A 12499-nucleotide genomic window follows, 5' to 3' on the forward strand; every position below is an offset into this window, starting at 1 on the left:
TGCATGGTCACCTGTGCTGCTGAGTTCACCACGCTGACCAAACAGGAAACTAAATTAAAAAGTTCCCGAGGCTTTTCCTGTGCACCTGGCTAGTGCATCGGAGTGCAAAGTGCTGTCCAGAGCGGTCACAATGGAGCACTCTGGGATAGCTCCCGGAGGCCAATACCGTCGATTTGCGTCCGCACTACCCCAAATTCGACGCAGCAAGGTCGATTTTAGCGCTACTCCCCTTGCCGGGGAGGAGTACAGAAGTCAATTTTAAGAGCCCTTTAGGTCGACGGGACGGGGTTGCTTGTGTAGACGCATTCATTATAAAATTGACCTAACACGGCTAAATTCGACCTAACCCTGTAGTGTAGACCAGGGCTAAGTCACAGAACGAGACGCTTTAGTTGCAACATAATGATTGTGTACAGCACAAAGACGTCCTGGGGTGGGGCTGTGTGTCATCGCACTGACAATGATGTTGTGAGGCAATGTTGTGTTACGTCTGGAGATGGGTCCCCCCCCCCCCTCGAACTTCCGGCTACAGGGACCAGCCCAGAGCCCGGGCTGTCTGGGCACATGCTCCGAGGCGTGACGATGTCCTGCTGGGGTGAGGGAGCCCCTGGCCAGCCCTATCGGGGGCTTGGACGTCGGTGGTGTTGCTGCCCCTTCCCCCCCAGCCCCGCAAAGAGCCGGTGCTGGGTAAGGAGGCGGCAGAGCTGGGGCCAGGCCCGTTGCCATGGAAACATCCTGGGCGGCCATCTTGGGCCTGCACGCCCGGCCCTTCGGGGCGCCTCACTTCCGGTTCGGCCTCACCTGGGCCTTGCCCTCCCTTCCGCCAGGTAGGGCCGTGCTGGCTGCGCCGTAAACACCGCGAGCGGCTGCCGGGATGCGGGGCCGGGCGGCCGGCGGCCTCCTGCTTCTGTACGGTGAGCGCGGGCCAGGGTCGGGGCCGCCTCTTCCGGCTGGGGGTCCGGGCGGGTCTGCGGGGCTGGGGTGATGGGGGGGGGCAGGAGGACCGGGGTTATTGGGGAACTGGGGGTGGGTCTGTGGGGCTGGATGGGGGCTATGGGGAACTGGGGGTGACTCTATGGGGCTGGGGGTGATTGGGGCCCTGGGGAACTGGGGGTGACTCCGTGGGGTTGGGGGTGGATGGGGATCCAGAGGAACGAGGTGATTGGAGGAACTGGGGGTGACTGTGGGATTGGGGATGTTGGGGGGTGGATGAGGAATCGGGGGACCAGGAGTGAGTCTGTGAGATTGGGGATGATGGGGTGGAACTGGGGGAGGTCTGTAGGACTGGGGGTTGTGGATGGAGGGCTATGGTGACCTGTGGGGTTGGGGCTGTGTCTAGTGGTCCAGGTTGGAGGTGGAAAGACCAGACATGGGGGCAGGGGCCGGACTGGTGGGACAGATTAAAGGGGTTTGGTTGAGGCGTGCAGGAATTTGGGAGGGGTGTGTCTATGGGATTAATTGAAAGAGGATTACGTGTGGGGTTGGCAGCATGTTTAGGGGCAGCTGATGGAGGGTATGTCTGTGGTTTGTACTTTTAGGGGAGCTGTTTTAGGGGGTTCTGTTTTGGTGGAAGGTGTGACTAGTCCCCCCAGTCCCACAGTGCTTTAGGGGCAGAGAGGGTATGGGGGCAGTTAAAGAGAAGAGGGAGACATTTGGGGTGGGGAGCATAAGTAGCTTCAGATGGTGTGTCCCAGAAGTGATTGAGTAACAGTGACCCAGCTGCACCCCAGCAAGCTTTCTGAGTCACCCGGACACACCAGTTCCCAGCTCGGATCCATCAGCAGTAGGTGGGGGCGAGTGAGGGCCTTGCATCAGGTGCAGCCTTAGCATTTGAAATGGTGCATAAGTGCTGTTGAAATGTCTAGGCTTTGTCTAGGGAGCAGAGCTTCCCCTGATGCCTGTGTTTGGGCCCTGGCTCTACACACACCATCATTTAGAGGTATTTGTAGCAATAGAAATGGATACTGGGTTGGGGAGCACTAGAATGGGAGTCAGGCCATCTGGGTTCGATCCTTGACTCTGTCAATGACTTGTTTGGGCAAATCACTTCACCTGTCTGGGCCTCAGTTTCCTCATCTGTAAACTGTGCTGAGTGATTCCCATTCACCTTTGTATAGCTCTTAGAGATGTTTGCATGAAAAGTGCTATATGGTCTAAGTGTTAATTTTTAGTGTCTTCTGATGACTCGTTACTACTTCACACAACAGTCAACCTGTGGAACTCATCACTGGGAATGTTGCCAAAAGTATAAGAAGATTAAAAAAAGAGCTAGATAAGTTCATGGAGGACAGGTCCATCGATGGCTATTAGCTTGGATGGTCAGGGATGCAACCCCATGCTCTGAGTGACCCTAGCCTCTGAGTGCCAGAAGCTGGGAGTGGATGACAGGGGATGGATCACTTGATGATTGCTTGTTCTGTTCATTCCCTCTGAAGTACCTGGCATTGGCCACTGTCAGAAGACGGGATACTGGGCTGCATGGACCATTAGTCTGAGCCAGTAATGCCATTCTTATCTTCTTACTGTTTTTATGATGATGAAACAAATCCCTTTTTGAGTACTTTGATAAACTCACTTGCCAGTGGTTTTTCCCCATCAGACTTTCTGAGACCCTGGCTACAATTCTTGACAGTTGTGACTTTTTCCCACCTCCCTTTGCTTCCTTCGCTCTACAATGCAGGCAGTTGGGATAAGACTTGTTTACGTTTGTGGAAAAAATACTGTAATTTGTTTTCAGGTCTCCGTATTTTGTATTTATTACTGCACAACACTTCTGTAATGCCATAAACTTACATAGCGCTTTACAAACTTAAGAAGAAGCATGTTTTCAGCACCAAAGAGCTTACAAAGTAAAGAAGACAGGCATGAGCAAATGCAGGACAGAACTTCAGGAGAGGGACTATATGTTGATTTATTAATGAGAAGAAGAGCCCTGAAGTTGGCACTTTTGACCTTCTCTCTGGTCCAGTTGTGTTCGATTACCTACTCTTTGACTTGTTTATCCCCATAACTGGGTAATGGAGGGCTTTGGCAGTGACCTCCAAACAAATACTCTGTTTGTGAGCTAAGCATGAAACAGTGCTGAATTCCTGCCACCATTAGAGGAATCCCCGGGTCTGCAGTCCCTGCATTTCTTGGAGTTGGGTGGGTGCAAGGGGATGGGATAGATGTATGTGGAGATTCAGACAGCCATCAGTTCTTCACTGGGGCAGCTTTGCTATCTCACTTGTGTCCCTTACAAAAATTCCCATCTAATCTTTCTCTTTGGGGCTTGTTTCATCAGGTGTCTGCAATGCTCTTTCATTGGAAATTAATGTGGATCATGAAGTACAAGCTTTTGTTGATGAGCAGGTGACCCTGAAATGCTCATTCAGATCCTTCTCTCCCATAACTCAGAAGCTGACTGTAGACTGGACTTACCAGCCCCTCACAGGTGGTCGTATGGAGACAGTAAGTGCTTGCAGATGAGTGTCCCAAAGAATTTTTCTTGCAGCTGGGCAGAAGCTTGAAGATCCCGTGGCATTTTGTGTAAAAAGTCAGTGTTCGTGTCAGTGTGCTTCTCTGCTGTGTGGTGGGCTCTTTGGTTGTCACCCTCCACTCCAGAGGTGGCTGCATTTCAGTGCTGCTGTATATACATTGGTTGAATTTCTTTAAAATCCTTTGGGCCGAATGGTACCATGTAAATGCAAAGTATTATAACCCTAAGAGATGACTGTCCCATTGCAAACTAGACATCCATATAAATGCACTGGGGACCATGTGGTTTGGAAAGCTCCCCGTGCAGAACGTACCGTGGCAGCTTTGCCATGTGGCAGAATGCAGGTATAATTTATCTTGGAGTGGCAGTGGTGTGTGTGGAGAGCCAGTCTGCAGGCATTGATGATGACAGATAGTCCTAAAGGATTTATGGGCTCTTACCAGTTATTGTTGGCAGTGGTATGAAATCCAGTCACAGGTGCATAGATGTAAAATAAATTCATAAATGGCTCATTCTCTGTGTAAATCATCAGTGATTTCCTCTGCTCAGCTGAGGTTGAGCTCTTGGGAATGGTAGGTTGCAGCTGGAAGGAAGTGGTGGTGTCTGTGTGAAGTAGGTTCTGGTAAGTCCCCTGTGGCCAGCCAGCAGGAGTGAACTGAAGGGAAGTTAGCACTACTGTGTGAACTAAAGTCAGATCTGCTGACTGCAGCATTCAGTTATGCCGTGCCTCCAGTGCTTTACAGGGAGCAGGGGAGGGAACACTACAATTCCGGACTGGCGCTGCCAGATGACCAAGGAACTGAGTGCATGTGGTGTATTTGTAGCTGTGACCTGCAGAAGAGCTCCGTGTGGCTCAAAAGCTTGTGTCTCTCACCACCGACAGTTGATTCAGTAAAAGATTACCTCACCCACCTTGTTGCTTTAACTGATTATCTTGAAAAGCTGTCTGTCTAAGGTATTACCATAGTGTCTCACAATCTTAATGCATTATACCCACAACACCCCTGAGAGGTAGTGATGTGCTATTATCCCTACTTGATAGATGGGAAACCGAGGCAGAGAATAACTAAGTGACTTGCCCACGGTCACATAGTCGCAGGATAGTACCCTAACCTCCAGAGCAGTGGTTCTCAACCTATTTACCATTGTGGGCCGCTTATGTAGCTTTCTATGTGTTATGTGGGCCACATCCACACACAGTATATATTACTTGTATGGCCCTGAGGATGTCACATGGGTCACAGCTGTGTGCTGATTGGGCTGTAAGCGGGCTGCAGGTCGAGAACCACTGCACCAGAGCATCCTCTTCTGTCTTAGATCCTCCATCGCCAGAAAGATGATGGTGACTCTGATGCGAGCCCTGGAGACTGGTGGGCAAGAAGGGAGATCCTCAGGGCTGTATCATGGGTATGGGAGACCCTGACATGCATTTCCACCCTCTCTTCCCCCTTGGTAAAAATATAAAAAAAGATCTGAAAAGCTGGTGCAATGGTGCCCAGTGTTGTAGGTTTGTGAGCCCCTGGTGTATCTGAGGTGGGATGCCTGTGAAGGGGTGGTTCTTTCTCATTCTGTTACTCTCCTAAAGGAGTTTTTCTCTCTCCCCTTTTTGGAGAATGACTTATTGGAACAATTATTGTCTTTCCCCTTTCAGATTTTTCATTATCAGTCTGTTGCATACCCAGCTGTAGTGGGAACATTCAGAGACAGAATTTCATGGGTTGGGAACGTTGCCAAGGGTGATGCCTCCATTGCTATCCAAAACCCGACGATGAATGACAATGGGACGTTCACCTGTGCCGTGAAGAATCCCCCAGATGTGCACCACAACATCCCCCAGACCAAGCTGACAGTCACACACAGGGGTAAGTTTCTAGCATGGCAATATTCTCCCTATTTATTTATCATGAGTGCATTCCTGTTTTGCCAGAAATCTTTGGAGTCTAAGCACCAGATCTGGTGTCTAGCTTTCCTGGAACTACAGGTTTAAATGCAACCAGGGCATCAGCTCAGCCCCTCTCCTTTCCAGCTAGATAAATTGAGATCCATGCAGTTTGGTGTGTGTTCTTTTGGCGAAAACTTAAGGTTGTGTCTGTCCTGCATGGAGACAGAAGATGCCAGCAGCATTTTCCTAAGAGCAGGCATCTACCCTGGTGTCTGTCTTAGGAGTTCAGATCATCCCAAACTTCATTGGGGGTCAGCTCATGTACAGTGGAACAGGAGGTGGTAGTGGAGGTGATGGGCGTCCCTGAGCAGAGGCTCAGTACACAAGATTGGCAGTCTCGGGTTCCCACCTAAGAGGGTACAGCATTAATCAGGTAGCATTGCTGGGAGCTGATATCTTAACACTGAGTTGACATTTCACAGACATTAAGGAATAGCTGCCTTAGGCAAATGCCTCATCTACCCTGTATGAGAGAGCAGTCCCTGGGCTTGCGGATTGGGTATGTCCATCAGTTTGATGTGATCCCCTCTCACTTAGCTTTGAATGTGCTGCTCTCAGGCTAGGTCTACACTACACAGCTTTTACACAGCAACTGTGTTGCTTCAGCTGGGCTGCTAAAAGTCACACCGTGTACCCGCTGTTTGTTGGTTCTCCTGCTGACAAAAAACTTCTAACCCCACCGAACAGGGTTAGCTTTGTCGGCAGAAAAGCGCTGTTCACACCGGTGCTTGTCGTTGGCAAAACTTTTGTCTTTCAGGGATGTGTTGTTTTTTTTAACACCTCTGAAAAACAAAAGTTTTGTCATTCAGTTGCCATTGTAGACATAGGCTAAGTTGTGCTCCTTCACTGCAGCCAGATAGATTTAATCTTTGTCCTCCCCTCCATGGGAGGAGTCTAGTTCTGAATTTGAGTTCCCTGACAGGACTTTGTCACAAGTTCCTTTAACCCCAGCAAGCGCTGTGCTTTTTATAAAAAAGGCTGGGATGCTGTGTGCTGGATTAATATTTGCCATAGAGATAAAACAAAGCCATATTTACTGCTATTCTCTCTCTCTCTCTCCTGCAGGCTTTTCTTTCCAGCTAACTTCAGCAGTGTTGCTATCCATCTTAGTGTTCCTCCCCTCTGTCATTGTGGTCATTCTGCTGCTGGTGAGGATGGGAAGGAAATTTGGAGTCCTAAAGCATAGAAAAAAATCTGGCTATAAGAAATCATCCATTGAAGTCTCTGATGAGTAAGTTTTACATGGAACCTAATCCCCATTTCCCTTCTGGTCTGGGGTTGTGGGTGGGTTTTTTCTGTCCTCCACATCTCATAACCCACAACATCTGGGGTTCTGTCAGTGAGACTTCATTGTCAATGAGCACAAGTCAGCTGGTGGTCAGTCTCTGAAAACACCTTGTGGGAATGTAACTGAGTGAAATGCATCACATCCTCTTTGTGGGGCAGCTGAGCTAAACTGTTGTTGGGATAGAGAGCCTTTCACCTCCATCGCCAGACTTAATCCAGTCCACGTCAGTAAGCCCTGTGGAGGGTTTCAGTCCAAATGTCTGTGTCACAAAACCCACTATTCTAACGTTAACTGGCTCCCTTGTAAATGCACCACTTTGTTCTTCTGGGATGTCAAGTCACAATTAAATTCACCATCTTTTTAACTAAAATATTTTGGTTAATGGCAGCTGAAACTTTCCAGCCAAACAGAAATTTCTGTGGTTAATAGTGTGATGAAAAGACAGCTGGAGGAGTTTGCATGGCAAAGCTAAATCAAATGGCCAAACCTTTGAAATAAGGAGCCTAACATTCTGGTCTTCTGCTTTTCTAGTTGAAACATAATTACAGAGAAGGCATTTCTGATGAATTAGTGTAAGGGACTGGGAAAGTGACCTGTGTGTTAGAAAACAATCCCAGTCTCGGGGCTGTATTGGGGTGTGAGCAGGAGACACGTTGACCTAACATTGTGCTCTTTCTGCAGGCCTGAGCACACTGAGCAGGGCACCTGCCTGGGGAGGATGGGCACATGGTGTTTGCAGTGTGTGGTAAGTGCAAGTAAACGTTCCTGTAAGTGTTTGTATCATTGTTAGCTCTCATAAGAGTGAGGGCTGAGAGCAGTGGCTAGAGCCAGGGATAGTGCCCAAGAGCTTGGTGTGAGCTCCTCACAGAGCTCAGCTGATGCTTCTTAGTGCTTTCCATATCTGGTCTTTTTTGGGTAGAAAGTGCTGTATTATTGGGTGCGTGTGATTAGCTTGAGACCCACCAAATTCATTTCACGTGAGACTTAATCCAGATCAAACCCCAGGTGTCTAGTGGTGAAAAGCCAGTGCTTTAACCTCTTAACTCACTCAGCTGCCCTTTTCCTGCAGAGACTGTGGTGAGTCTCTTTACTCCAAAGGTGGAGCAGGGCTAGTAGGCTGTGTCTGCTGGGTAAGCAGTGCGGAGAGGGAGAGGCTGGAGACAGAAACGCATACCTGCATTTTACTTTCTTCCAAAGGTGGTAGCATGCAGACTTGGGTTAGCTTGGGTATTTTTGACTAGAAATCTCCATACTCATGCTGTTCTGGTCACAACAGAACCCTGTTTAAACTCTCTGATTTCTGTGCTTCTATTGCTTCTATTTCTGTTCACCTGCTATCACTCCATCACCAACCTCTTCTAGCACCTGCAGTGGCTTTGGTGTTAAACTTATTGTACTGGAACTTCTAAACTCTCCTTCCACCATCTGCACTTGCCTTGTTGGAAAGCATATCCAAGCTTCCCCGTGCTGCACTGAACAAGCAGAGCCAAAGGCACGTTACATCCCAGTACACGTGCCCTGATGTGCGTGATTAGAGGGAGCATTCTCATCGTGTCCTTCCCAGTGTGCTACAGGGCTGGGGAATAAGTCTACAACCCTCACTGCCATGTCTCTGTCTCATGTAGTCGCCTAATCTGCTCCACTTACCATGGGTCAAACCAGGGGCACATGGGAAGAAAGCAGAAAGTTTTTGTTTTTTGAAAAAAGTTGATGTTGATGTGGGAGATGGAGGCTATTGCAGATGATGGGTGAAGGTAGTAGAGAAGGTTCCCTCGCACACAGTGGTGAGATTGTGTACAGGGATAGGACTGAAGCAGGTGGTATTTGCTGGAAGCAGCAGGCAAAGGAATGGAGACAGATGGGATCAATGAGAGAAGCTTGATCAAACGTGTAGAGTTTTAAAACAAGGAGGGATTGATCTGATAGTTTCCTCTGATCGCTCAGTAAAGTTTAGTTAGCTTGATTTAATCCTGTTAATTTCATGTTGAATGTTTCATCAGTCATTAGAGACGTCGTTCTTCGCTGACAATGGAATTTTTAGCACTCTAGGAGGCACCTTGTCTCAGTGATGCTGATGCAGCAGCATGTGGCGCTGCTGTGACGTGTTTTTCTGTTCATCTTTAAATACATCATAAAAATATTTTCAATTGTAAAATCAGTTGCACACAGCAAAACCAAGGAAGCTGCTTGGACTTGGGTCATGAAAGGGGTGGGAAACCAGTGGAGGTGTTTGCTGATAAGGCAGGTAAGTTTGTGCCTCCTATTCTGTCAGAGCAATGACCTGAGGTCACCATAAGGCGAGAGTGCCAGATTATCATGGTCACTAACGTAAGATATTGGGGATCTGAAGGCATGGGGTTGCTAGGAGCAGAGGCAGACTTTAGCAGTAGGATTTAAATACATTAACAGTGCCGTGTGGCCGCCCACAAGCCTGTTTGCAGGCACTCTGAGTGCATGTGCTTATCTTCTAAACGCACCAGGCTGGGGGCTCTCCAGTCTCATGTGGAGATTTTGCAGGAAGGAAATGGCTGCTTGAGCTGTTCTGGATCAGCTCTCTGTAGGGAGTGGTGCTTTCAAAGGAAGCGAGTGTTTGGGGGTTGGTGTGGCAGGTGCCTTGTGCTTGAGGTTTGGCTGTTACTCCTCTTAAACCTGCTCCACACGAATTTCTTGCAGTGCCAGTGTAACTGGGCTCCTCAGTGACATGCCAGAAGGATTGGACTGCAGACTTTGCAGGAGTGCTGGCCTTTTCAAAATGAGCAGTTTCTGGGAAACACTTAATCTCTTGTCTGAACTGGCCCAACTCAGGTCTGTGCTGAACATCTGAATTGTTTCAGGTCTTCGTGCCTAATCTTGCTCTCCCAATACTTTCTGTCCAGGACACAGATGACGAGGAACCGTACTGATGGAAGGCCAAAGCTGCAGATGAAGGGAGAATGTGCAGTATTGAAAATCTCTTCCAGAGGGCCACAAGAACCCCGGATACCCAGTGGCTCTTGGCGCATTGGGAGAAGAATTCTGAGATGGGAGAATCAACTTTTATTCAGCCATAGGAATGATGATTTTAAAATATTGTTATTTATTGAAAAAAAAGCAAGTCTTTTGTATGCATAACCCACTTGGCAATATCTTAAGGCAGAGGCAGATAAACCTGAAATATAGCTTTCAATTTAATGAAACCACAGTGCTTCCAGTTAAACAAGCTCATTCTCTGCTAACAATTGACTCAGCACATTCTCTGGTGTAGAGTTTGTGTCTGTCGGATTGTTCCCTAGATCACATGACTGTCTTCCAGTTTCCTTAAGTTGAAATTGCCTAAAGCACAGGCTGGTTAGGAGTGAGAGGTAGCGTGTTAAGTAGGTGGTCCTGAGACACATGTAGTGAAAGTGGCTCGTGTTACACTGGTGCATCCTTGCTGAAGAGTTACACCAGCATGACAGGGCTGGATTTGGCCCACTGGCAAAGGACATATCTGAGTGTGGGCTAAAAGGAGTTTGCTGCTTTTTCATTGCTTCCTGGTGTCATCTGCCTTATCATGGTGGGATAACCAGCTTGTGCCTCCCATCCTTTCAGTTAAAGTTTTAAAAAGCTGCTAGCTGCATTGTAATGAAACCCTGGTATTATTTGCTTTGAATCTTCATTACCCAGCAGTCTGCAGCACCAGATAATTCTATGCCTAGAATGAAGTTCTTTGTAAACAATGAAGTGTGACTCATTTGCGGCTCTTTCCCCTCTGATAATGGCAAATAGTGGCTAGAGTGCCCCCCGCTCCGTCTGCCTTGGACCGTCATCTCAGGGCAATGTCTAGGGGAAGAATGTCTAGGGTAAAAACCACCAAATTCCTCCCCTTTTCATAGGCTCGGACGTTGAGAAAGCAGCTGAACAAACTTCTGCTGAGTGGGCTTCAAAATGGCAAAAGTGACCATTAATAATGCTGCAGTGTCTGACTCTGTTGTGCTAAGCAGGGCAGACAGCATCTGCATGAGCTGAACATTGATAGCCCTCACATGTGTCACATTGTATTTTCTCTTCTACAAGTGTTACAGAGCTGAGAGTGGGGGAGAATGGTGCAGAGAGCTTCCCTGGTCCATAAAGTGAAATGCCTCCATATGTAGCTGCCTTCATCATAGACAGGCCAGGAGGTGTCTAGTGAGTCGTGTGAGATTCATGGGCAGATAGAGGAAACTACCGAGAGGCTCTGAAGTTGCAGAATGAGGTGAACAGTGCATCACTATATTAGCAAATATTAAAGCACGTTACAGAGGGAGGGCTCAGTGCATTGCTTGGCTGGGTAATCACTGAACACTTCAAGGGGTGAAAATTCTCCTGACTTTTCCTCCACCCATAGCTCCAACAATAAATATTGTGAGGACAGAGGTGCTATGCTCAGAGTATTGTCTCCTGTTTTAGTTCTGACCTGTCTCTGTAGTGAGCAGCGGAATCCTGTGGGACAAGGAGCAGTGTGGATAACGTACGAGGCTCTGTATTCTTATGTTTCCAGGACAGGCTGAGAAATACTTACCACTTACTGCCATCTCAGGAAGTCCATTTTATAGCTTCCATCCATTGAGGGCTGCATGGGATTCCCAGTACAGCTCCCAGACTGACCAACAGAGGCAGGAGTCTTCCTGTGTGCTTCCCCCTCTGCAGGGACTGCACCTCAGAACACAACTCTGATGTTGCCTTTGCAACTCTTAAGTTTCTGGGTGCCCCTCCCGCTTCTGTGCAAGTCTGGGAGTGTTACCAGAGTTACAGTGTTACAGAGTTGTGTCTTGTCCTAGCCCTTCCTTTGCTTGCCTCATTCTGGCAGTCCTCCTGTGCCTCTGATTGCCTGTAAGCTAAGCGTTTGGTGCCTGCATTTACACAACAGCAGGCAGGTGTAGAGATCCCAGTCTCTCGTTAAATGAGAGTATTGTAAAGAGCCTTGTCCCACCTGCTATGACCCGTAGGGCTGGGGCCTGGCAGAGTTGCCATAATACTCTGCAGCTCAAAACTTGCTGTAACTCCAGGAGTGAGTTTGAACTTTTACATGTGCAAGTGCTGAATGGGGAATTACGAAGCTACCAGCAGGCTGGCCATCTAACTGCTGCCCCATGGGCTGCAAGGGGTGCAGTATTTTTCACCAACCCTGCCCAATAAGGAAGAGAGAGGAGGGGGGGAAGCAGTGACATTCATCACCGCTATCCCATTTGTTTTCTCCGTGTGGCATTAACTGGCTGATCCCTTTTGCTGCAGATGCGCTGCTGTGTCGTGGCCAATATAGCATTTTGTTTCATTCCAGGCCACGTTTTTCTTTCTTTAGCTAGAAATAGGCAGACACATGGCTGAGTTTGAAGAGGAGCTTGTGAAACTATCTGGCCTGACTGATTGTTGTGAGCTTAAGAAAGGTTGATGGTGATGATGGGAAATATGCCTAGGAGCAGATTTAAATAGAAGAGAGACCACATACCCCAATCCCCATCCACAAACTCTGGCACGGGTGTCTCATTGCCAGCATGGTGCTATGTGTCCTATCAATGGGGTGTAAGCTGTCGTGCCATATGTCTAGTCCAGAGGCTGTGTCTTTAATAGCAACATGGTATTCAGGGCCGGCTGCTGGTAGCTGCTTTGACCACAACGCACAATGATAAGAATTTCCCCCTTCCACAGCTAAAGGGTTTTCATAAGTTTGCACTTACTGGTGACACAGTGACTGTCCAAACCAAAAGTTACTGGCAGGCTAGAGGGAACTGGTTTTATGGTCTGGGCAGTAGCTAACTGCTCAGTGCTTTGCAGAAATAACCTCAGGTTTCTA

At 48.2% G+C, this 12499-nt stretch overlaps 1 protein-coding gene across 2 annotated transcripts; it reads left to right on the plus strand.

The window, feature by feature from the left end:
• Positions 1 to 587: 587 nt before the first annotated feature.
• Positions 588 to 9884, plus strand: MPZL3 (myelin protein zero like 3). 2 transcript variants are annotated; one of them, XM_039496807.1, is made up of 6 exons: positions 588 to 914; positions 3284 to 3450; positions 5130 to 5340; positions 6486 to 6651; positions 7390 to 7453; positions 9585 to 9884. In XM_039496807.1, exons 1-6 carry the CDS (start codon positions 875 to 877, stop codon positions 9609 to 9611), a joined length of 675 nt encoding a protein of 224 aa, XP_039352741.1. In that variant the 5' UTR covers positions 588 to 874; the 3' UTR covers positions 9612 to 9884. The 2 variants fall into 2 exon arrangements, with proteins under 2 accessions (XP_039352741.1, XP_039352740.1); XM_039496806.1 differs by lacking the exon at positions 588 to 914 and adding an exon at positions 1808 to 1939.
• The last annotated feature ends 2615 nt before the right edge of the window (positions 9885 to 12499 follow it).

This window comes from Mauremys reevesii, linkage group 12, assembly GCF_016161935.1.
Source record: "Mauremys reevesii isolate NIE-2019 linkage group 12, ASM1616193v1, whole genome shotgun sequence".
In the NCBI taxonomy this organism is placed as follows: Eukaryota; Metazoa; Chordata; order Testudines; family Geoemydidae; genus Mauremys; species Mauremys reevesii.